General features: G+C 33.9%; 1 protein-coding gene across 1 annotated transcript in view; it reads right to left on the bottom strand.

Annotated features, from left to right (window-relative positions):
• LOC139707878 (zinc finger protein 268-like) overlaps window positions 1-23,685 on the bottom strand; it is a gene marked incomplete at its 3' end in the record, with an annotated part of 34,160 nt that extends 10,475 nt beyond the window's left edge. Inside the window, 2 exon segments of the mRNA XM_071619781.1 lie at window positions 21,034-21,130; window positions 23,681-23,685. Of these exon segments, the coding sequence (XP_071475882.1) occupies window positions 21,034-21,130; window positions 23,681-23,685 (102 nt within the window).
• Between the last annotated feature and the right edge of the window lie 3,473 nt (window positions 23,686-27,158).

Raw genomic sequence — 27,158 nt, 5'->3', positions numbered from 1 at the left:
TTTGAGTCCTTCTAAAAACTGTAAAGGAATTAGAGGCACACAAATTGGAAAACTGAAAAAAAAAAAAATATCGACCAAGAGGAGATAAGTAGAATGCAGTTGAAGATTTTTCTGATTTGAGCAATATGCAAAATTACTGGAACAAAATGCCCAAATCCAGTGCTAATATAAATAAACGAAGATTGATTTGTGTTTGAAATATATTATTTAACTCTAAATTGCCTGTAGTTTAAATGCTAATTTATCTGTACACACAAAGGAAGGAATAAGATATACATGAGTATTTACTCCAGGGGGGAAAAATAAGTGGTTTTCTATGGCCATGCAAGATCTATGGGCTTTATTCCATTAGGCCAGAGTGGAAGAGATGCTAAATCTTAAGGTAATCCCTTAATTCCTTAGAGGGGATTTGCCAACATTCTCTAAAAATGCAAATAGCTGTTGCTGACAGTTCAACTTTTATCTAGACAGCACCAAAAAATTAACAGGGAAATACAGACCACCACTGAAAGCCAAAGTGGCAGTTTAGCACTTCCTGATCTCTCTCACCCAGCTCACTTTACAATAACACCAGACCTAACCAATTCTTTCTGTAAGTAATTTGTCCCGATAATAACTTTTTCCATTCAATGGACTACATCTGAAACCTCAAACATTGAAAGCACTGGTAAGTAACTGTGCAGGTGCAAATGTACCTAGATCAAAAAGGAGTGTTCTCACATTGGTGTGAAAGCATTGTAATGGTATAAAATCTCGAATATTAGTGAAGAAAAAATGGTTACAATCACAGATCCCTCTTTATTTCTAAAATAGGTGCACATCATTTTTTTTTTCCAGTGAGCATAAGGCACCCTGGAATCTTAAAAGCTTGCATCAGAATTTTAGTGCACAATCCAACTATAAGATCTTCTGTATGAGCACAGCTGTTAGAATGGCTACTCTCAAAATGTGGAATAGTAAGTAGTACTTCAATTATATGAATATGGAAGAAAGACACACTGTGCTAGACTATAAAATTAGTGAAGACATTTTTTAAAAATGGAAGTTGAGAGTTCTCTCAGTTATTTATTTGAGAAACTAAGCTCTCTACATTTATATTGCTCTTGAACAAGAAAAGCCCCAAGTACTGGTCTGGACTTATGAGAGGCATTAGATGTGCCAGCTGAGGGATCCTCATATTACATAGTTCTGAAACACAGTTCCAGGAGAATACCAGAGTAGGGAATGAGAATGCTCTCATATACATTCCACAAAAGGAAATCTGAGCATAAAGACACTCTGACAGGTTGTCTGCCTTTGGAGACACAAAGGAAGAATAGAAACACATGATTTTTCCAAGACAAAGTGATTCTTCTTTACTTTTCAATCATGTAAAATGCTCATAAACAACAACAAAAAATTTTGCTTTTGATATTTTTCTATGGTACTGGGGATTTGAAACAGCAGCATGTTAATTCTGGGCTACATACCCAGCCATGTTTTCAAATTTTGAGACAGGTTTTTCTAATTGTCTAATTAGTCTACCTAAGTTCCTGATGTTTACCTGGAAATTGCAATCTTACTGACTTAGCCACTTGAGTCTCTGGAATTAATATGCATGAATCATTGCACCCAGAGAGAAAAAAATACTTTAAAATCTCATTCAGTTTTTGGTATAACAATTGAAAATACCATGTTCATTTGAAATGTAATATGGGTAAAGTAACTGATAATACTGCAAAAAAGTAACTGATAATACTGGGAAAGTGAGAAGTTGTCATTGAACAGGAAGCTAAAATTTTATGTATAAATACAACTCAAAATACTGGAGCATAAATTTAAAATCACACTCAGCAACTGTTTGAAGATAAAAAAAAATTAAAATTACCAGGTATGTAGCTAAGTGGTACAGTACCTCTGGCTCAATCCACAATACCACAATCTCCAAAAAAAAGGAGAATGAATTCAGGAAGAAAGAAAAACTGAGATATCTATAGAGTATCTCACCCCACTCCTAGAAGAAAAAATACATGGAGTTGTGATTGGGATGATCTCCTCACTCCAGAATCCACAACACAATCTGAGAAGATTCGGAAATATTGCCACAAATGTTCTCACATAGAATTTAAGGTAGGGGCTGAAGATATTCTATAGGATACTATAGAACTTCCAGTGTCTACTGTTAATATATGGTCCAGTTGACTGGCCAGTGGAAATTCATGGCTGACCTTTCTCAGGAGAAGACACAGGATTGCAGAAACTAAAGATTACACCAGGGATTCTAGCCAACCATAGCCAGTTCCCACCATAGTGAGTGCAGCCAGTTTCAACCAGACTCACCATCCAGTCTCAGGATTTCACTGCACACTCATCATTTACTGTATTTTTAGGAACCACATGTCCTCTCTATTAATCACAAAGTACATATACAGGAGAAAAAATAAGGTTCACTGAACATAAGTGAGGAAGCCTAGAAATGGATACCCACTCTGGCAGACTTCACACCAGATGGTCACAACTTGCTTCTCTTTACTGAATATGTGTACATTTGACAATGCTTATATAAGGGGTCCCGATTAGACACAACTTATGTCTTCATGTGCTCAATCTGAGCCTAGTGAGTTTTTTTGAGAGTCAGGAGATAGCCTCAAATCCAGAAATAAATGATGTCCAATTGTAGGGTCTTGTCTGCACATTTATTTATTTATTTATTTTTCTTTTGAGGCTCTGGGAATTGAAATCCAGATCCTCAGGCTGCAGTGAAATTAAGGCAAGGTATCCTTGGAGAATTAAAATCCAGCCAACCCAGACAAGCATTTGCATTTAAACTTGCATATGAGGCCTTTTGAATTTGAAGATTATATATGTAAATATATTATTTATTGATGGAAATAATACAGTGAAAATCTTGTAAAATTTCAGTTAACTTCTCTTGTATGGAAACAGAGTGAACATTAAAATTATATGAGGTGGAAAGATAATTATTTTTTAGAATTCATATAAAAATAGTAAAAATTGAATTTTATAGTATAACCCATAATTTCCACTATGTGAAAATTACCATTGTGAATTTAAAATATTACTAATAAAGTATATGTATTTTTGGAACAGCACCCTCAAAACTATGTCAAGATTCCAGAAAATCTCAGTTCACAGAACCATATTTGAGAGTTATGCTTGTCCTAAGTTCAGGAAGATGAAGGACATGATCACTTCTTTTATGCTACAGGTGAAAGATACATTTTTTTTTTACCAATATTTCTTTTGACATATAAAAAACTAGAGAGAAACTGCCCTGAGTGAGGGCAAGGAGATTTAACCAGAAAGTGTATGGTGTGTGTGTGTGTGTGTGTGTGTGTGTGTGTGTGTATGTGTGTAATAATAATAATAATAATAAATATATATATATATATTATTATTATTATTATTATTATTATTATTACACACAATAATAATATATATATATATATATATATATTTCCACAGATCCAAAGTTTTGAGTATATTATTTAAATTGATTAATGGTATATTCCTTATTTTATGTCATGGCCTTTGACCTAGTGGCCTGTCTATAACATTTTCTTTTTCTTCCTAGGATGAAAGCCCCTTAAGAAAGTGGGCTTGAAATGAAGATGAATTGTGTTGCTATCATAAGGTCATACACCTGTAATCCCAAGTAGGGGATTTGAAATTTTGCTTCTTTAAGAATAGTACTAAAGCACAAGAAATAGAAAAAAGAATCACTAGATGAGATGAATTCAAACTGAAAAGATTCTTCTCAGCAAAGGAAACACTCAGTGAGGCAAAAAGTGATACCAGAGAATAGGAGCAAATTTTTACCTCATGCACATCAAATAGAAACCTAATTTCCAGGATATATAAAGAAGTTAAAAAACTTAATAACAGAAAACAAATTTCCAAATCCTTAAATGAAATGGGCTAAGGAACTGAAGAGACACACTTATTAGAATATAAACAATCAATCAATAAATAAAAAAGTGTTCAACATCTCTAGTAATTAAAGAATTGCAAATCAAAACTACTCCAAAATGTAATCTTATTCCAATCAGAATTGCAATTATTAAAAATACAAGCAAAAATATATGTTGGTGAGGATATGAGGAAAAAGGCCCACTGTTACACTGTTGGTAGGACTCTAAATTGGTGACACCAATCTGGAAAAGAATAAGGAGATTACTTAGAAAACTTGGAAAGAAACCAAAATTTAACCAGCTATCCCACTCCTCAGACCAACAACAAGCTAAAAACAAGAGCTAAAAACAGCATAATACAGAGGCATATCCACATCAATGTTCAGAGCAAAACAATTCACAATAGGTAAACTATAGAACCAATCTATATGTTCTTCCCTAGATGAATGGATAAAAAAATATGGTCTATTTACACAGTGGAATATTACTGAGCATTAAAAGAAAATAAAATTATGGAATTGGGAAGTAAATGCATGGAGTTAGAGAATATCATGTTAAGGCAAGTAATTCAATCCTCCTAAACCAAAGACAATAATGTTTTCTCTGCTAAGTGGATGGTGATCCACAATGAGGGAAGTGGAAGGTAGCATGGAAGAAATGAAGAAACTTTGAATAAGACAAAGGGGAGGGAGGTGATGGGAGATGTTATAGAGGTAGGTAAGATGGTGGAATGAGATGAAAATCTTGTTGTACCCAAAGTAGAGTTACATGGGTTTTGTAACTATACTTTCTGAACAACAAGAGAAATAAAATCTTGTGTTCCATTTGTGTGCTACAAAGTGAAATGCATTCTGCTCTATTAGCAAGTTAGAACAAATTAATAAATTAATTTTTAAAAATTCAGGAAAGAGACTTGCCTTTCCCTAGATTTATATATATATATATATATATATATATATATATATATATATATATATATATATATATATATATAATATTTAATGTATATAATTTATGAACAATTTTTTTCATATTTCTATCGAGTTTTTTAAAGAAATGACAACAGAAGCATTACAATTCTTATTTCATGTATAGAACACAATTTTTCATATCTCTCATTGTATATAAAGTATGGTGATACAGATTTGTGTATTTGTGCATGTACTTTTGATGATGGTCTCTATCACATTCCACCATTCTTGCTAATCCCCTGCCCCCTTTGTTTTCCTCCCACCCCTCTTCTTTGTTGAGAATCCATCTATTTCTCTCATGATCCCCCTCCCTACCCCATTATGAGTCAGCCTCCTTATATTTGGCATTTTTTTTTTTTTTTTTGGAATTGGATAACATCACTTAGCATTATCTTCTCCAATGTTATCCATTTACCTTCAAATGGCAGATATGATTATATACCTAGAAGACTCAAAAAACTCCACCAGAAAACTTCTAGAACTAGTAAATAAATTTAGCAAAGTAGCAAGATATAAAATCAACACCCATAAATCAAAGGCATTTCTGTATATCAGTGAAAACTCTTCTGAGAAAGAAATGAAGAAAACTACCACATTTACAATAACATCAAATAAAAGATATTTGGGAATCAACTTAATGAAAGACATGAAGGGTCTATACAAGGAAAACTACAGAAACCTAAAGAACAGAATCAAAAAAACACCTTAGAAGATGAAAAGATCTACTGTGCTCATCAATAGGCACAATTAATATTATCAAAATAAAAATGCTCCCAAAACACTATAAAGATTTACTGCAATTCTGATCAAAATCCTAATGGCATTCCTCATAGAAATAGAAAAAACAACCATGAAATTTATGTGGAATAATAAGAGATCAAGAATAGCTAAAGTAATCCTTAGCAGAAAGAGTGAAGCAGGTGGCATCACTATACCAGACCTTAAACCATACTACAGAACAATGGTAACAAAAACAGCATTGCATTTGAAAAAAAAAAAAAAAAAAAAAACAGACTGCAGACGAATGGTACAGAATGGAGGTCACAGAGACTAACTTACAAAATTATAATTATTATATATTAGACAAAGGTGTCAAAACATGCACTGGAGAAAAGATAGCCTCTTCAACAAACCACTGTCTCTCACCATGCACAAAACTCAACTCCAAGTGTATCAAGATCTTGGAATTAAACCAGATACTCTGTGTCCAATGGAATAAAATACAGGCTCTAATCTTCATCATGTGGGATTAGGCCCCAATTTCTTTAATAAGACACTGAAAACACAAGAATTAAAACAAATAATCAATAAATGGGATAGAATCAAACTAAAAAGTTTATTCTCAGCAAAAGAAACAATCTGTGAGGTGAAGACAGAGCCTACATTTTAGGAGGAATATTTTACCCCGCACACATCAGATAGACCACCAATCTCTAGGGTACATAAAGAACTCAAAAAAAAAAAAAAAAAAAAAAAAAAAAAAAAAAAAAAACTAAACAAATAATAATAATAATAATAGTGATGTTTATGATGATGATGATGATGATGATGATGATAATAATAATAATAATAATAATAATAATAATAACCCAATCAAGAAATGGGCCAAAGATCTGAACAGAGAGTTCTTAGAAGAGAATATACAATCAAGTAACATTTTTTTAATATATATGATTGGTTATGGTCCTCCCTTTTCAGGACCAAGAACAGTTCTGGTTCAGTTTCTAAGGAGGGGAAACATGAGCAAGAATTATTCAACTCTCCTTTATAAATTATCAAATAAATTATCTATGTCATTTTCTAAACATAGCTGGACATGGGAAATATAGGTTTGGAGCAGAGAACATTTTTATTAGAAACACAGTGCAAAAGAAAGAAAAAAAGTATAGTTATTTGTACCACATTGAACCACAAGAGAAATGGAACGTGGAATTCAGAAAAGAAAGATTCAAACTTTTATAATTGGGAATGTGGATGACATGGATGCCTAAAGTGAAAAGATTATTACAAGCTTTTGAAAGAAAATTCATGTGAGTGGCAGATAATGGTTAACCAAATAGAATCTGCACAGTGTATTCCAGGGGCTTTGTCAGCTGTGCACTACAGAACATACAGGTATTCATAGCCTCATGAAGAGCATTATTCATCTGTTCCCTCTAAAATTATTCCCATAGTACATATGAAAAAACATGGGTATCTGGATATTAAATGGCAATTCAGAAGCCCACAGAAAACTACCCAGAGACAGAACTGTATGAAATTTCTTCAAAGACCATCAATGTATTGTTACCTCCTGACACAGGGATGGCAGTCTGGGGAAATATTATTTTCTCTCCATTTTGAAGAGAGTGCATTGAGAATACATTTCAGGGGCAACATAAAGACTTTTTTTTTCTTTCATGTTAAGAAACTCTTCAGAAACAGAGCTCACAAGACAGATTTCTTAGAAGCGTAAATGCCTGGAGATTACAAAATAAAAAAACAAAACAAACAAACAAACAAACAAAAAAAAAACACATCAGTGGCCCTGAGTGACTCAGGAAGGAAATAAATCTAAAAGGCTTATTAGGAACTGAAAAGCAAAAAAAAAGTAACTATTTCTAAAAATAAATATGTTCATTAGTTGCTATCTCCACAACATGTCATTAAGTAAACAACAAATTATGTATGAATATTTCTAGGATTGGACAAATTTTATTCCATATGATTTTATATTAAATCCCAAAATCCAGATAACAGAATTCATGATTCACTGCCAAAAATATTACAGAAAAAATTTTTTTTTAAGGAGTGGATGTTTAGTAAGTATGTCGTTTAACAATTTTATTACCATATGATTTTAAAGAAATTTATTCATTTTCCTGCAGCCATAGTGTAGAGAAATTTCTTATTTATTTTTCCTGTAGTAATTAACAAACATAAGCCCTAGAATCCACTTTAAATAACCTACCCTTGCAATCATACAAGAAACGTAAAATAAATGATGAGTAAAGAAAAAAGTCAATTTTAAAAAATAATTTAAACCTTTTTTTTTTTTTAAAATCAATCTCTAGCTGCATTTTTGGATCCTTTTCTCATCTTTTAAGCCAAAAATATATAAAAGTCAAAAGTCTGAACTTCAAATTTATACATGAGATATGTTTATTAACTATAAAAATTCAAAATATTTAGAAATTTAAGAAACATAAAATAAAAACCCATCATGGGAAAAATTAAGTAATATTGATGAACATTTAAAACAAATTAATAATCATTAACTCAAAATGAGTTTAAATTAGTATCTATCTGTGGAAACTATGTTGCTATTGAATATACATGATACTCCGCATCACAGAGACTTACTGAAATTAGAGCATATGTGATCATGATAACATGTAAGTATGCAATGGTACTCATCCAAACACTTGAAGCCCAAGGGCATGGCTCAATACAATATACATCTTGGAAGAGATAAATAATAATCTGTAGGAAAAATGGTCACTGGGGCCAGTCACATTTCATAATATATCCAGTTAAAAAGAGCATAAAACACTATGTATAAATTTTACATAGGTGCCTTATGCAAGTGGTATTTCACATATGTACATTTTTAGAAACAAAATATGTAGAACTTATGAGAAAATAAAAGTCACAAAAAGCACATAAAAGACTGAATTATACATCCCATGTAAATAATAAAACTCATCATTACAAAGGTTATCATTTCCCCCAAAATTACCGACAATATATCTCACCAAAACTGCTATGCACAAATATGAATATATCACAGTGAAGTCTACTTTTATGTGTATTCTATAAAGCAATAATTTAAAAAACTATAAATAAATATACGATAGAAGAAACTTGGAGAATAGGGAAAGGGGAACTACTGGATATTGAAGGGGAGCAAATTATATTTCATGTTTTATGGTTATGTCAAAATAAACCTGACTATTAAATACAACAATAATGTAATAAAGTACAACCAACAATAAAAAAAATTTAAAAAAAATGTAATAAAAAATCATCAAGCTTTACTTTAAATGAAGTAAGAAACCAAAGCATAAATTTTTAAAATTCATCTACAAAGTTATATGTAACTTTAGCCAAAAATCTTTTCAATTATAAGAGCAAAAAAAGAACTTATCATGGCCTACTATTCATATATATTGTGAAAATATAATATTACAATAATAAAGAATCATAATATAAATAAGATTCCCATATGAATACATATGTATGTAAAAACACTATGGTTTATTGCAATAGCAAATTGTAGATAAATCAAAACATAACAAAAATAATCTCAGAAACTTACTAGGACCTTCCTCAAAATAAATTTAAACCTGTTTGTTAGGGCTGTTTACTGGTGAAGAGTCCTTGCTTCCCCAATGCTGAAGTATAACATCAGAGAAGTATGCCAAGGCAAGTTTAGAGTGGAAAGTAGAACATTTTTTAAAGGACAGTAGAAAGGACTTCTCCCCAGAAGAAAAAGGGGACCCAAGCTGTAGAATCCATGAAAGGGATTTTTTTTTAAACTAAGTTCTTTTTAGCTTTCTTATACCTAAGGTCTTCCTTCAGCTATCCTGCATTCCTGTCACATTGCTGTCCTTTGTTCTGTTTTCTTGCAGTGTTGGAATGTAGGTGGGAAGGCCCAAAGTGTGGAGGACAGGTGGGCTGAAGGAGTAATCTGGGCAGGAAAGGCTTTTGGATTAGCATCTCCAAGTTTGTGGTGAGCTGCTTCATTAAAATTTTCTTGGGATGGGCTCAGGGCCTTGGGGACATTTTCAGTTCCCCCTATCCTGGACTCCATCCTCAATATGGTGTTTATTCTTGATTTTACTGGATATTAGACCTAATTTACCTAACTACACTAACTACCTATCTGTAAATCTGGCTCCACTACCAAGGATATGGCTAAGTAGTACAGTATCCCTGAGTTCACCTAACTTTAACAAAATAATAATAATGAAGAAAGTAAAAATAAAAGAATGTCAAAAGGAAAATTAGCTAGCTAAAAAGGAATTTAGGTACCCAAAAATGACAGCTCCTTTCCTGCAGGAAAATGGACCTTGGAGATTTGATTTTGATAATTATTCCACCTGTCAATCTCCAGCATCTGGTAAGACACTGGGCTGCAGGAACACTCCTACCTCATAGTATTTTATGCAGATTCTGAGGATGCCCTTTGAGCATAAGGAAGGCAGCAAAGAGTCTCTGCCACTGACATGTTCCCCACCTGGTTGGCCAGTAGGACTGAGGACATAGTGGCCAAGTGGAGGAGTAAAGCCTACAGACTCCAGAGACTGCCCAGAGTCCCAATGTGCTAGCTCCTGTTTTCAACACAGCCAGTATTGAGGTTCCAATAATCTTCCTCCCCCAGCCTCTCTTGCTAGGCCAATGCACACTCACCATTTCCTGGTTCTCAGGAGTAGGGCTACTTGGGATCCTCAGTACCTGCACAGCAGAACAACCTGTGACTCTGAAGTATGAGACTACAGATGGCAAAAATGGAGGACTCAGGAGATAAGAAGTGAAAGTCCACCCTCCTCCTCCCTGATGACACACGATTGGACAGTTCCCACAAAATGCTTTTGATTGGAAGGGGCTTCAGATCATGAACATTGAATTTGAGAGAAGTGAGCCCTTTTTTGAGTGACAGGGAATATTATCCAATCCAGGCATGAATAAGGGCTAGAATCTCAGGTCGTTGAGTGCTGTTTTTTTGTTTGTTTGTTTGTTTGTTTTGTTTTAAACTGAGAAAAGTACCCCAGAGTCTAAGGCTGCTATTATTTTGAGGCAAGGTTGTTTTCCCATTAGTGGGAACTAACCCAACCAACAGAACATTTTCATTTAAACTTACATACAAAGTCATTTCAGTTTATGGATTATATATGCTTGTATATTATTAAGTAATTAATATAAAATACTGACAATAATTATCGAATTTTATTTATTTATTTTTTGATCTCTGTTCTTTTTAGGTTACAGATTGAACTTTGAACTGGGAAGAAAACCCCTAAAGTAAAAATGCCCCACAAAAACAACACATAAGGGGCTGGGCTTGTGGCTCAGCAGTAGAGTGCTCACCTCGCATGTGCAAGACCCTGGGTTCAATCCTCAGTACCACATAAAAATAAATAAGTGAAATAAAGGTATTGTGTCCAGCTACATCTAAAAAAATACATTAAAAAAAAACATAAGGTACAAGGTGAGAAACCAGCCTCTACCTCAGAGCAAAGACTGTCCAAGGAAGGGGGCATGACTCTTGTCCTTGGAAAGACACACAGAGCACTCCTAGGCTCATACCCAACCTGCTGAGTTTTTTATCTACAAATAACAGGAGAGATCTGCTGTGCCTGGTGTCCCAGACTCAGTCAGGCTAAGTGGGGATCCATAGCAACCCCCTAGCAGCCACCAATCAGCATGAGACTGGGAAAATTCCTGGGATTCCAAATGTAACTTCCAGTAGTTTATGGTGATTGATAAAATTTTGGGAAACCATATAGTTCAGCATATAATCCCCTCATGGCCTAAACCAATCTGTTCAAATGAATCCCCATCTTGTACTAACCAATCATGCTTACCCAACTTGTTCCCACCAGTGAATGCGCTAATCATGTTTTAGAGTTGTTTATGATTTTCCCAAGGTGTGTGATGATTTGCTAAGAGATGCTATGATGTATATGGGGTTCCTGCCTTCCCCAAAGAGTTATAAAACTGCTGCAAACCCCAGGCTCAGGGCCTCTAAGCCACCAATTTCTGTGTGCCTGGAGGACTGAGCTAGCTTGTAATAAACACCTCTTTGGTGCTTACATTGATATTGGTCTCTAGTGGTCTTTTGGTGGTCCCGCATTTGAGCATAACAGTCTATCCTGAAACCCATGGAAAAAGAATTCAGCACTCCAGTTCTCTAGGACTGTAGTTTTATAGCACAAAAAGTTACAAAAGGGGGGTGACTTGAGAACTTACACGAATAACAGGATTTTCACAAGCATAATACAAAGACACGTAGTAGGTTAATGGTCTAAATGGTTTAGCACTTAGGGAGTAAATTTAGATCAAAACATCAGAATTTATGATCCACCACTAAAGTTTCAGAGAGTTTTTTTTTATTTGTTCAGTGAAAGCCAGAATTTATGAGTCATTACTAAAGTTTCAGGGAGGATTATTATCTCATCAGGGAAAACCAGACATGGGTGAGTTCAAGGCACTGGTAGGCATTTCAAGCAAATCACAGTAATTTATAATGAAGCAGAAATTAACTTTTCATGCCTTTGTGATGAGATGGCTCCCAATCTTAAAAGGAAATTAGGCTGGATTTTTCACTTGCTATAGCCATAGCTTTTAAAGTATATGTTTCATACTTTCACAAGTATGAGAATTAAATTATTAATATTAATTACTACTAATTTTTTAAAAGACTGAATAAAATAGGAAATTAGATATTTGTTATTAAATGCATAAAAATTTTGATTAATATATTGATAATATAAACATGGAAAATTTTGACAATGATAAAAAGACATTTAATATAAAGGATTCAATATCATAAGTCCCTCATGTTCAGTGGGTCAGTCCTTCAATGATATTTTTCATTTTTTTAGGTCATTTTGAATTACACTTCTGCAAATGTTTGTTAAGTACACAAATTTAAGATTTTGTATTTTGTAAAGTAGAAAAATGGCAGATTTGAACTCCTTTCAGGATTTTAAAACTTATAAGCCATTTGGGGCTTCTTAGCACATTTTTTTTTCATATTTGCGCACAGTCCAATTATAGAGAAGAATGAGTTGGAGATATAGTCTACTGTTCTAAGCAAAAGAGAAATTGCATTAGGATATTTCTAAAGCTTTTAAATTTTCTAACTTTTCAGAATTTTTGGTGATTTGAAAAAAATTATTTATTTTAAGAAATTAATTGTTTGAAATTAATTATTTATCTTTCCTGCATTGTTTTTCAGTTTCATTGATGTTTTTAGAAGAACTAACAGAACAGAATTCCAAAAGAGTTCCATGTAAATTTAAAGGTATGTTTCTGATAATCAAAATAGGAAGCAGAAGCAAAACCTCATCGGGTTTGGTGGTTTTGCATCAAACTAAAGAGTTACTTATTTATTTCTGCTATTATTCACTAGGTTCCTGAGGTTGCAGAAATCACCAACCAACACACATAAAAGTCTTGTTAGTTTGATTCTCACAACCAATTCAAGCTAAAATACACTAGTATCACTGTAGTTTCAGACCAAAGGGTGTTTCTAAATAATAAAAATATGTATACATAAATATATAAATAAATATAAAATAAAATATAATATTAGATAGATTTTTTTCCTAAATAATCATTTTTACAATATCCCTTTAGACACAGTTCTGGGAACAAAGTGTCACAAATAAGACATAAATCCTACATTGCTACACAGAGTAATTAAGGCACATACTAAGAGCTTGGTATAAAACTTGGCAGAGTGACATAAATAACTAGAGAACATCATAGAGACTTATACCTAAGTGCTAAGTAGCAAATTCATAGTCTTGAAGTACATTAAGAGACAAGTTATCATAGCAATTTTTATAACTCAGTTGCTGCTAATATACAGAGATAGAGATATTTATTAAGAGATGGTTTTATGCAGATTTTTGGTTTAAAAAGGGAAAGATCAAATAATGGAGGTGATTTAAACATGAGCAATAATATTTTTCTGCATTCAGTACCTTTTTTGCAGGTATATGAATTATAATTAATTCCAACCAGAAACATGAAGAAATAGTGTAAAGATTATTCACTAGGAGTAAAACTACTTAAAAAGAGAATCAAAACTTCCATTCCTGTCCAAATGTTTATTCCTGACAAAAAGACTGCTTCTTTTGAACCATTTCTGTAGATATGATTTTTTTGTAATAAATATTTTGGTGATTTTTTTGCATATTACTTAATATATTTATGCTTCACATTTTCTCTTTTGTCCTATTTTACTACCTATATTATGAAAGAAAAAAAAATTTCTAACTCCTAAACTCACTTGATATTTGAGATATCTTTTAATTAATTTTTAAGTTTATATCATTTCTATAATGAATACTGTGCTTTCAGTAAAGAATGACTATTTTTATGCACCTGGCTCATTTACAGGAGTTTTGTTGTGTTCTTTGGTTTTATTTACAGTGACATTTAAAAAAAAAGGTTAATGTGGGCTGGGGATGTGGCTCAAGCGGTAGTGCGCTCGCCTGGCATGCGTGTGGCCCGGGTTCGATCCTCAGCACCACATACAAACAAAGATGCTGTGTTTGCCGATAATAAAAAATAAATATTAAAAAAAAAGGTTAATGTTAAACCAAAACACAAAAGACCACCAACTCAAATTTTAAATCAAATTAAATCAAGATTGTATTGTGTACACAAAAGCTGGCCAGGACTGTCTCTTACAAGATTCCATACTAGAGATCATCCCCCTGATCATCAGGAAAACGTTTCTACAGCACAAAAAGTTACAAAGGAGGTGGGTGTCTAAGGTACTTACAGCTAACAAGATTTTGACAATCATAATACAAAGGCAAATAGCAGGTTAAGGATCTACGTGGCTAACATTTCAAGGTGGAAAATAAATTCAGCTCCAGACATTAGAATTTATAAGTTGCCACTGAGATTTAGAGAGAATTGTTATTTGGTCAGCAGGAGCCAGAATTTATGAGGCACCAGACCAGTAAGGTTTTAGAGAGGGTTGTTATCTGGTAAGGGATAGCCAGGCATAGGTGAATTCAAAACACAGGTAGAAATTACAAGCAAGTTTAAAACATCAAAAGATTGTCAGACCAAAGAGAAATTTTAGTTATTTTACACAAAACAGAAATAAACTTTTTACCTCTAAAAGCTCTAAGAGAAGATTTTATTTTTTTGTATTTTCTCATATCTAATGGCTTCAGGCATTCCTTTGTTTGTAACCATAAATGCTTCTCTTCTATGTTTATGGGGCTTCCAAAACAAAAAAATATATATAGATAAGCCCTTCTCATAGGGAAGATGTTTCTAAAATAGCAAGTAACTACCCTTTAACTCACAGGATATGACAACTATATTATAGGATATGAAAGACCCTCCAATATGCTTGTTCTTCCAACCATTGTTTGCAAAGATTGACAAAAGTCAATTCATTGCACAGAATGAGTGAGGTGAGTCTCTGCTCTGCAGTCCAGAACAGGAAGTAAAAGAGCCCCCAAAGTGAGTTTAAGACAGGGCTTTACATGACATAGCTGACATAATCCTAAAAACAAAACAAAACAAAGAAAAACATAAATTCAGAGAGAACCATACCCACATAATCTCATTTGACAGAATCAAATTCGTAAGAGGAACAGAGGACATAGGCAAATCTAAAGGGATTTGACTATATATTCTTTTTCTAAATTGCTATTAATGTCTCCCAGGATTATAGAGTTCTGGATCTCCTCAGTTACTACTTTATCATTACCTTCAACCTACAATGCATGAGGCACACTGAATTTACCCTCATACTCATGTATTTATCACTTATTTTTTTCTATAGAAAAGCATATATATATTAATATATTTTTCCCACATTTCCAAGATTCTACCCTGAAAATTTCTGTGATATCACTTCCCTGAAATGCATTTTCATTATTTCATGTCAGTTCATCTAAGTATTCTATATCATGTGTTGGAAAAGTTGAGACAACTCAAAGGCACTTCTTATTTGACTATTTATAAACTATAATTAAACGTCAACCTCAGTAACTCCAAAGAACTTAAGTCTCATTCACCTTTCTCATTCATAGTGCTTTATTTTTTAAGTAGGTAGCAGAAATTTTATTTTGAAGAAGAATAAGTGATTTAAAGCCATTCAGTGTACTTTAGAGGATCCCAAAAACCTATGGTTGTGGTTCTTAAACAACCTTACCACTGAAAGATCTAGATTACACTCCAGGTTGGACACTGATACTGTGCTTCCATGGGAAATGGTTTCTTGGTTGTGAATATTGTCCTTCCCTTTCCCCTATACTCTTGGAAATGTGTGCATTGTGTGAAGTTTTAGAATCACTATTTTCAACACAGTTAGCATGGACCCATTTGATAATAGAAGGAATCTATATTCTGAAAAAAAAGACCCTTCACCAAGGCCTAAAGAAGTGATAAAATAATCCCTGGAAAAAATAACAGTCATCCATTAGATTATTTTTTTAAATACTAAGAATAATTTTAGTTAGTAATACATTACTGTACTAGGAAAAGTGATATAAATGCAATTTTAATTTTAAAGTTGTTTCTGATTACTACAGAGAGAGTATAAAAAGCTGGGTACATGGGATGGAGTTGTGTCTTAGTTGTAGACTACTTTGCTAGAATGTGCAAAGCACTGAGTTGGATTCTCAGCAATACATATAAAGATATTTTTATTGTTTTATTTTTTAAATACATGACAATGGATTGCATCGCAATTCTTATTACACATATAGAACAATTTTTCATACCTCTCTTTGTATATAAAGTGTGTTCACATCAATTCCTGTCTTCATATATGTACTTTATTTTTTTAGAGAGAGAGAGAGAGACAGAGAGAGAGAGAGTTTATTATTTTTATTTTTTAGTGTTCTGCGGACACAACATTTTTGTTTGTATGTGGTGCTGAGGATAGAACCCCGGCTGCACGCATGCCAGGCAAGTGCACTACCACTTGAGCCACATCCCCAGCCCCATATATGTACTTTAGATAATAATGTCTATCACATTCCACAATCCTTGCTAATCTTTACACAACACTCCTACACTGGCGACTTCACATAAACTTGCCTCAGGGATTCAATGCATTAATCAAATAGATTTTATTCAGCCTATGCAGTGCTGTTGGAATGGCTAGTATAAAAATCTAAAATTGTCATGTGTGGTGGCATATGCCTGAAATTCTAGAAGCTATGGGAAATGACACAGAATTGTTAGTACAAAGACAGCCTCAGTAACATAGTAAGGCTACAATCAACTTAATGAGAGCCTGTCTCAAAATATAACATAAAAAAGAATGTGGATGTGTCTCAGTGATATGCAACTCTGAGTTCAATACCCAGCATCCAAACCATACAAAACCAAGCAAATATCTCATAATTAATAGGGATTCAAGGGTACAAAAATATGTAAAATTTTGGTGACAATATAAATTTAATAAATATATTTTTTTTATAAAAGTGTTAAGGTTCTTTAAAAGCCCCAAATAAAAATGCCACATAATCCACTAGTAATAATTTGGGGTAGCAGTGCAAAATCGTACATGCCTGTACTCCCAGTGGCTTAGGAGAATAAGAGGTAGAAAACTATGGCTTTATTCTCAAGTTAAAGACCAGTTTGAAGAACTTGGCAAGGTCCTAAGCAACTCAGTAAAACACCCTCTCAAAAATAAATAAATAAATAAAAGTGTTGGAGACTGGGTATGTAGCACACTGGTAAATTGCCCTGGGGTTAATCTCCAGTATTTAAATAAATAAAAAAAATAATAATAATTGTCGGTAAAAAAAATGCCATACAATCCAGTCATAATAACTTTGGGTATATATGTAAAAAATTTGGAATCCTTTTGCTAAATATATTGCCACACATCTATTTTTTATTGTACTTTTATTCACAGTATCTAATAAAAGGAAACAAATAAAGTACCTTTTAGATAGAAAGTATATCAGAAAATGCCTTCCACTTGCAAAGCATCCAATTAGTCCATCCCTTCAGAAGCTACACACTTAAAATTCAAACTGGTCCCTAGAAGACAAGACTCAGAGAGTGGTGTTTTCTAAATACTCCAAAAAATTTGGAATCTCTGGGAACCTTGTTTCAGATATTCTAAAACTCAGAACTAGGTCATATGGGAAGTCAGAATGAGAACACAACACATAGTAAATTCTTTAATGGGGAATCTTAACTCAGACACTGACATAACCAAAAGCAGAGTTGCAGATAAAAAAATAGATTCTGTTTCACTGATTTCTGGGTTATGGATTCAAATCAAATATATATTAGAAAAAAAGTTAAGGCTACTGGTTAACATCTACATAAAACAGGTATTAAAATTGTACCAGGTGCTGGGTGTGTTAGTGCAAGCCTGTAATCCGAGTTGCTGAAGACGCTGAGGAAGAAATATCAAAATTTCAAAGCCAGCCTTAGCAGAAGCGAGGTGCTAAGAAACACAGTGAGATCCTGTCTCTAAATAAAGTAAAGAAAAAAAAAAATCCTGGGGATTTGTCTTAGTAGTCAAGTGTTCGTGAGTTCAATCTCCAATATCCCCCATGAAAAATGTACCAGGGGGCTGGGGCTGGGGCTCAGTGGAGCTCACTTCTCTGGCACATGTGAGGCACTGGAATATAAGGTCTATCAACAACATTATATATATATATATATATATATATATATATATATATATATATCTCCAAGATATTGATATGGACTTTGATCTAAACTGAGTGTAATTTAGCCCTTAAGATTGAAGTTGTTTGGGGCTGGGGATGTGGCTCAAGCGGTGGTGGGCTTGCCTGGCATGCGTGCAGCCCAGGTTCGATCCTCAGCACCACATACAAACAAAGATGATGTGTCCGCCCAAAACTGAAAAATAAATATTAAATTAAAAAAAACTCTCTCTCCCTCTCTCTCTCTCACACACACACTCTCTCTTTAAAAAAAAAGATTGAAGTTGGCCAGGCATGGTGGTGCATGCCTGTAATATCAGCTGTTTACAAGACTGAGACATAAGGATCATGAATTCAAAACCAGTCTCATCAATGGTGAGGCACTAAGCAACTCAGTGAAACCCTGTCTCTAAGTAAAATACAAAATAAGGGTATGGATGTGGCTCAGTGGTAGAGTGCCCCTGACTTCAATCCCCAGTCTCCCCCCCAAAAAAATGGGGCTGAGTAAATAGCTCAGCTTGTAGAGTGCTTGCCTTCTAAGCATGAGGCCCTGGGGTCAATCCGCAGTAGAGAGAGAGAGAGAGAGAGAGAGAGAGAGAGATTGAAATTGCATGTAATTTAAATTCAAGTTAGTCCCACTTTTATTTTTTCCTGCCACACCAGAATAAAAGAGTTTCCTGAAATATTTGGAATGTTTGTGTGGGTTATTTATTTATTTATTTTTTATTTACTTATTTTTATGTGGTGCTGAGAATCGAACCCAAGACCTTGCACGTGCTAGGTGAGTGCTCTACCACTGAGCCACAACCCCATATTGCCTGACCATAAATAAATAAACAAACAAATTAATAAATAAATAAACCCTCAATTGATGACCCATTACAGTTTTTAAAAATCCTTAATTGGGGGCTGGGGATGTGGCTCAAGCGGTAGCACGCTCGCCTGGCATGCGTGCGGCCCGGGTTCGATCCTCAGCACCACATACAAACAAAGACGTTGTATCCGCCGAAAACTAAAATAAATAAATATTTTTTTTTAAAAAAATCCTTAATTGGGACACATAAACCTCATTTAGGAGAGATTCATTATTTTTAATGTCACCTACTTTTATTCTGCTTTCTTCTCACATGAAAATCTCAGAATGATAAATTAAAATCTTTTAGGGCTGGGGATATGTCTCAAGCGGTAGTGCACTCACCTGGCATGCGTGTGGCCCAGGTTCAATCCTCAGCACCACATACAAACAATGATGTTGTGTCCACCAAAAACTGAAAAATAAATATTAAAATTCTCTCTCTTCTCTTCTCTTCTCTCTCTCTCTCTCTCTCTCTCTCTCTCTCTTTAAAAAAAAATTAAAATCTTTTAAAAATGCCCTCCAGTTCTTGAAGAAAAACATTATAAATGATGCATACATTTGAAATAAAACATGGGAAAATGATTAATAATGCTGAAAGTGGAGTTTTGACATTAACCAAAATTTCTCAGTTTGCAAATTGAATAAGGGTGTTTGTCTCATAAATTTTGAAGAAAAAAAAATCTATTTAAGCAAGAAGAAATAGAACACCCACCAGGTGGTATGAGGAATGATACCAGAAAAAAAAAAAAAAAAAAAAAACAACTCATTATTGTGTGCCATCTTAGAAGTTTACTAATGGTTTTGGGCAGAACAGGAAGCATAATGCATTTAGAATAGGCTTTGGAAAAGGCATCCTGACTACTATATGGGTTCACTTTCATTCTTTCTATGACCCATCTTTTTTTCTTCAAATTCAATCAGGAATCACCCCTGGGACAAAGGACTTTGTTGAAGGTGTTCCCACAAGTGGGCTTCAAGGTCTTTTACATTTGAAATAGGCCTTAATTGTGCTCATTAACATCTTTAGGTTAGCCACCAGGTGTGTTTGAGTGAGGCCCATTATCTACATTACATGGTCATTATACTATCTATTCTATTTTATACTTATTTTCTGTGAACAGAGAACCCTAGTTTTGGATATGTGAACAGAGAGCTAGAAAACTAGGGGTTTATTCTAAGACCTATGGAGAGCTAAACTGAAGTTTTGGATTTCAGATTTTGGTTTTGGATTTGAGATACTGCTTCTGCTACATTTAAAAATCTCAGGACTCATGAAGAGAATGAGTTAAAAGCCAGCATCATCAAACTTGTGAGGCCCTAAGAAATTCAAAGGGACCCTGTCTCTAAATAAAAATATTTAAAAAGGGGTGGGAATGTGAATCTGTTGATGAACACCTATGGGTTGAATTTATGGTACCAAAAAGAAAACAACATACACATGATAATAATAATAATAATAATAATAATAATAATAATAATAATAATAATAATAATAATAAAACAAGCAAACAAACCCTCATGAGTAACAAGCCCTAAAATTAACAGCCTCTCTCATGCATGAATACAATAAATGGATTTGTAGTTCTCTCCTGGTAATTATCTCAGTCTTCACTATGAAATCTGGAGACATGCTGGACTCATGGCACATGGAAGCCCACAAAGGGCTTTAGAAAGAAGCTGAAAACACCATACAATTATGGAATAAAATGCCCAGGTTTTCAACTGCTGATCTAAGCCTCACTAGACTAGTCAGAGGGAGGTGAAGGCTAAGCTACCACAGAGAGACCCTCTGGCCACAAGACTCTGGAGAGGACCAGGAGGAGTCGCTATCCAGGACTGCCAGTTTCCACCATTGCCACTCCTGTCAGCTTTAAGCCCCCTTCCTACACAGTCTCAAGATAACAAGGCACACTTACTGTTTCCTGGCTCTCAGGGTTCTCAGCGTTCTCCCTGTGGTTTGTTTTCAGATTCTGCATAGCACAGACAGCTGGGCTCTGGATACAGAAGAGAAGCCTACAAAAAGATTTTTAAAATGGCAGGTTCCAGACACCAAGGGAACAGAAGATTGTGGAATCCCTCCCCCTCATCACTGGCTGCATGAGGATTGGACAGTTCTCACCTAAGTGACTGATTGGTCAAGGCTTCAGGCACTGCCTCCAATCTGAGCCAAGTGGGCACAGAATCAATGTCTGAATGACAGGCTGCTCCATTGTCATTGTTAACCAACTACAGATCAGGGCTGAGAATATAGCTTAGTCAGTAAAGTGCTTGTTTTGCTTATATAAGGCCATGGATTCAATCCCCTGCACTACACACATACACTCCCACCAAAAATATACATTAAGCAACGGACTTTGGGGACTAGGTTTATGGATCAGTTGTAGAGAACATCCCTAGCATGCATGAGGTACTTGGTTGAACTCGAAGCACTGTATTAAAAAGCCACCCAAGAGGGGGATGTGGCTCAAGCTGTAGCACACTCACCTGGCATGCGGGCGGCCCAGGTTCGATCCTCAGCACCACATACAAACAAAGAAGTTGTGTCCACCAAAAACTAAAACTAAATATTTAAAAAAGCCAACAAAGAAACTACTAATGATACTGTGTCCATCTACAACAAAAAAAAAATTCAAGAAAAAAAAAATTTGTGTTGGACTTGTGCACCCTCACTACAGTACTCATAAACACTTTTTATAAATAATATATACAGGGGCTGGGGATGTGGCTCAAGCAGTAGCGCGCTCGCCTGGCATGCATGCGGCCCGGGTTCGATCCTCAGCACCACATACAAACAAAGATGTTGTGTCTGCCGATAAATAAAAAATAAATATTAAAAAAATTCTCTCTCTCTCTCTCTCAAAAAAAAAAAATAAATAAATAAATAAATAAATAAATAAATAATATATACATATATGTCTTCAGAAAATGTATAAAATTCTCCTGTGATGTCTTTTCAAGTAACTTATATTACAGGTATGCTTCACAACCTGAAATCCTCCCCACCTCACTTATTATTATTATTATTATTATTATTATTATTATTATTATTATTATTATTTAAGGCCTGTTAATTGCATTAAATGCCTCTGTATGGGGTTATTTTAAGGCAAAGTTTTCTTCCAATAATAGGACCTCGCCCAGCGAGAAATGTATTGACACTTATAACTGTTTATAAGGTTAAAGCAATTTGTGAATAAATATGTATATATATTTTTATGAAAATGATATCACAATTACTTTAATATATTTTTTAATTTTTCTATTCTTTGTCTCATAAAAAAAAAACAGTTTGAACTTTAAACTCTTCAGCAATGTTCTTATATCCCTTCCCCCAAAAACGTGACTCACAAGTATAATTCAAATAATTGAGACTCATAAATTTTTGATCCTTTATTTTAACTAGTGAAGTGTAAAGATTTTCTTTTTATTTTCAACTTTAAATGAAGCCCACTTTTTATAGCTTTCTTGTTGTGTAACTGACATTTAATATTCTGCAATTTTTACCCCCATTCTGATCACTTTCGACTATTGATGTTTTCATGGAGGGGATCTCAAAGTAGTCATGCACAAGGTAGGAAATGGATATAGTAAGATATAAGACTGGTGATTGTTGAGTATGTAGATTTTGCTATACAAAATAAGTATTGGTGGATGATATGGGGGTAGGAAGAAAAAGAGCAATGAAAAAAAGAAGAAAAACTTGAATAATAGAGGGGTTCACATGCTACAAGTCTACAATGATAGCGTGAATATAGAGGGTAGTGTTCTTGGAAGCAGCAATAAAATTTGAGGGAAAGAAAAACGTAATTTTTTGCACAGTTCCCAAGTGAGAGAGCCAGGTGAATGGATTCTGTGTTCAACTCTTCCCACCTAGGAGTGGAATTTATAGTTCATAGGGTATGTCTCAGTAAGCAGTAAAACACCATTTCTATGTACCTTTACACTTTTTCATGGCTACAAGCTGACTTTGACAATTCCAGTCACATTACATCTTTGCACTTGTTAGCTATTCATTAATTAATTCATTCATTACATTATTTTTTTGTTTTTATTAATTCACTTTTTCTTTAGTTGTCATTGTTTTTACATTACTGGTCATTACATAATTGCATAAATATTCTGAAGGTTGACTTTTGGTTAAATATTGTTTTATGTGTTTATTCATACATTTACTTTTCATTGAAATGTTTTTCCTTTACCAAGCCTGATTTATATTAGACCTCAATCTTCATTTATGAAGACTAGATAAAATCACATTATTCCAAATAACTCAAGGATTTATCATCTTTGCAGAACCCTAATCACCTGCTAAAGTTGACCCAGTCTGGGTCATCTAAAAGCTGTGTCAAAACTCCTCTTTTTTCTTATATACACTTTAATAAAGAATTTCTCTCTAACTTTTATATTTTGGAGAGTAGACTAACTTCCCAAGCAGTAGTTAATAACCTAGATGAGTTTTCCAACTAGCTCACTATTACGTTTAAATTATTTAATCCTTGACACTAACTGCTGAGACCCATAGCAAAGTAAGAATGACTCATGGCAATTTCCTTGTCAGCTTACCCCATGTTGCTTAGACAGAGGACTCTCCATTGTGGAAATGGGCTTGCCTTGGACCCAGGTCATTTGCAGTAACATTGCATGTATGTTTGAGTAAGGTGACCCTGCTCAAGGACAAGGATGGATCCGGGTTTAGGGAGAATCCTGCTGGATTAGGGTGGGTCCAGGTTTAGGGTGTAACCTGCTGGGAATAGGGAGTATCCTGCTGCCTCAGGCGCCTGCTCCTTGGGTTTAGGGCAGTTCCAGGTTTAAGGAGGACCCTGCTGGGACTAGGGCGTATCCTGCTGCCTCAGGCCCCACCCACTCCTTGAGTTCCCTTTGAGTTCTCGCGGGATTCAGAGAGTATTTTGGGATGCAGAGCCCAGTGGAAGTGCTTTTTCCCCAGAACCTGCGTGTAGAGTGCTGGTGACAGTTCAGGAATAAAGAATTGCTGTTTGAATCTACAAAGCTGTGAGTGGCTCGTGATTTTGTGCCCAGCCAGACTGCGGCAACTAACAGTGTCACTGATTACTTTTTTAAATTTTTGCAAGATCTCTCTCTCTCTCTCTCTCTCTCATATGACAAATTGAAATCAGATATGCTTTTTTACTAAGAAACACTCTCAGCCTTTAATAAAATATTCTATAAAGAAAAAGGGTTTCACTGATTTTCATAGAGCCTCACTAAATTGCTGAGGCTGGCTGACTTTAATCTAATGTTATAGAAGTTATATATATATATATATATATATATATATATATATATAGAGAGAGAGAGAGAGAGAGAGAGAGAGAGAGAGAGAGAGAGAGAGAGTAGTGTTCATTTGACTCTTTCTCTTGGGGACTGTGCCAGAGTTACCTTTTTCTTTCCCTTCTACCTTATTTCTGCCTCCAAAGAAACTACCCTTTACCCTCATACTACCATTGATCCACCATTAGACTTTTTAAATCTGAACTCTTGAGTTGGTCATTCTTTCTCTCTTTCCTTCACAGCACTTTTTTCTCTACCCGTACCTATTCCACCAATACTTTTTCATGAATACTCACTACTACATACTCAGTATCCACCAAGGTCACATCTTGATCCATCCCTGTTCTGCCTTTTCCATGGATCATTTTGAGATCCCCTCCACCCAGATATCAATAGTCCAGAGTAAGGTCAGGTAAGGGTGTTATATATACAGCTTTTTAAAAGTCATTTACATAACAATAAGCCTATTAAAATTGGGATGTATTTTGTCTTAGGTTAAAAAAGAAAATCTACAGACTGCACTGTTATACTGAATTGTTTAAAATTTATTAATCTCAATAATTTGGAAAAATAAATTCTATAAAAAGGAGAATAAAGGAAAGAACATAATACATAAAATTGACAAATTTGAGGACACAACAAGTGTACATATCAAGGAGTGTCATATATCAGTGCCTTCAAAAGACAAATTAATTTGAAATAAATGTAGTTAATGTGAGATGTAGTAATCATTTTTAATTATATATAATGGTAGTATACATGTATATGTACAAAATGCATCTCATATAATTATGAGTATACATTGCAAAAAATGAACTCTACAGTATTTATTTAATTTTTCTGACAACACTATAAATACCTACATCTAGGTTTATGTATTACCAAATGTTCAGGATACATTTTGTACTTCATAAAGTACAAAGAACATAATGCCATCATTTATCTTTAATTTTTAAATATTTTTAATTATATATGATAACAGAATGCATTAAAATTCTTATTACACATATACAGCACAATTTTTCATTTCTCTGGTTTTATACAAATTATATTTACATGAATTCACTTCTTCATACATATACTTTATATAACAATATACATCATATTCCACCATCATTTTTAACCCCATGATCCCTCCCCTCACCTCCCAACCCCCAAAAGTTCATTTTGATACACAATGATATATGCTATAAAGTTATAGAAAAGAGTATATACCTTATAATAATATGAAGAGATAAAGTTTTGTAACTAATACATAGCATAATAATAATACTAATAATAATAATAAACTTGCCATTTAGACATTAATAAATTATACACCTAGCACTATTGACATCTTTTCCAAAAAAATTGACATCTTTTCCAAAAAAAGGGGGAGTTATTTGTGGGGGAAAATGGTATTCTATGCTTTCTTAATATCAAGAATAAATTATTTTCAGAAGTAATATATATTTCAATATAAAAATAAAATAGAACCAGTTTCCATGACACACACCTCTAATCCCAATGGATTGTGAGGCTAAGGCAAGATAATCCTGAGTTTAAAGCCAGCCTCAGAATCATAGCAAGGCCCTAAGCAACTATGTGTGACCCAGTCTCTGTGTGCCCCTGATTTAAATTTCCAGTAAGAAACAAAAACAACAAAAAGAATACAATGTATTGATGAGGACACAGAACAAATTATCATGAACTAAAAATGGAGTAGAAATTGCTGTTATTTCATCATGAAAACTATATATATATATATATATATATATATATATATATATTTCTCACCAAGCTGCTTAGACCTGTAGAAATTATAGTATGTGTGTACAACGACAGTGTACAAGTATGTGATAGCATAAGACTAGAGCTATACTTGTCAATACAGTAGAAATGTGCGGCCTAGGAGGAAACAGGAGGTGATTCAGAAAAATAAAAATAATAAAGTTTGAGAAAAAATGGTTCTGGATCCCAGAAAGATTTTTGGTTTAATTAGAGTACAAAATACCACATAAGTATTATCCTGAAGTTACATCTGTTCAATACATCACATGTATAATGGATTTCAAGGAAAATATGTGGAACTTATCACAAACAAAATAAAAATGTACAAAATCACATAAAATAGAATGTGTGTAAATAAAACTAATCATTACAAAGACAATTATTTTAACTCAATTTAATATATAATATTTTCCTATCAAAATTTTAGCGTGTTTTTCTTTAAATACAAGGAGAGAGCTGGACCTGTTGGTGCACAATTGTAATCCCAGTACCTTGGGAGGTGTATTGTGAGCTCAAAGCCAGCATCATCAAAAGTGAGGCCCTAAGCAATTCAGTGAGATACCGTGTCTAAATGTCATACAAAATATGTTTGGGGCTGTGGCTCAATTCCCCTGAGTTTAATTCCAAGTACCAAATAAAAGAAAGGAAAGAAGGGACCAAAAAATTATCTTAGAAATAAAATATATGTAAAATACCCCAAAACCTTTAATAAAAAAAATAATAATATAGTTATTGTTATGAGACACATTTAATGTATATTATGAAACTATATTGCAATAATACAGACCAATATATCATAATATAAAACAAATCTGAAACCATATGTAGATCAATAGTATTGTTAAGAGCAATAGAAAGGCATATGTAAAATGGACCATATGAAAAATAACATTAGATATGAATGAATGAATCTATCCAACCTAAAGTTAGAATTGGGACATAGAGGCAAAGTTCACTGTTAGAGTGTGTGTGCAGAATGTGC

This window comes from Marmota flaviventris, chromosome 12 (genome assembly GCF_047511675.1).
Source record: "Marmota flaviventris isolate mMarFla1 chromosome 12, mMarFla1.hap1, whole genome shotgun sequence".
Lineage (NCBI taxonomy): Eukaryota > Metazoa > Chordata > Mammalia > Rodentia > Sciuridae > Marmota > Marmota flaviventris.
This window is presented reverse-complemented; position numbering and strand designations above follow the sequence as displayed.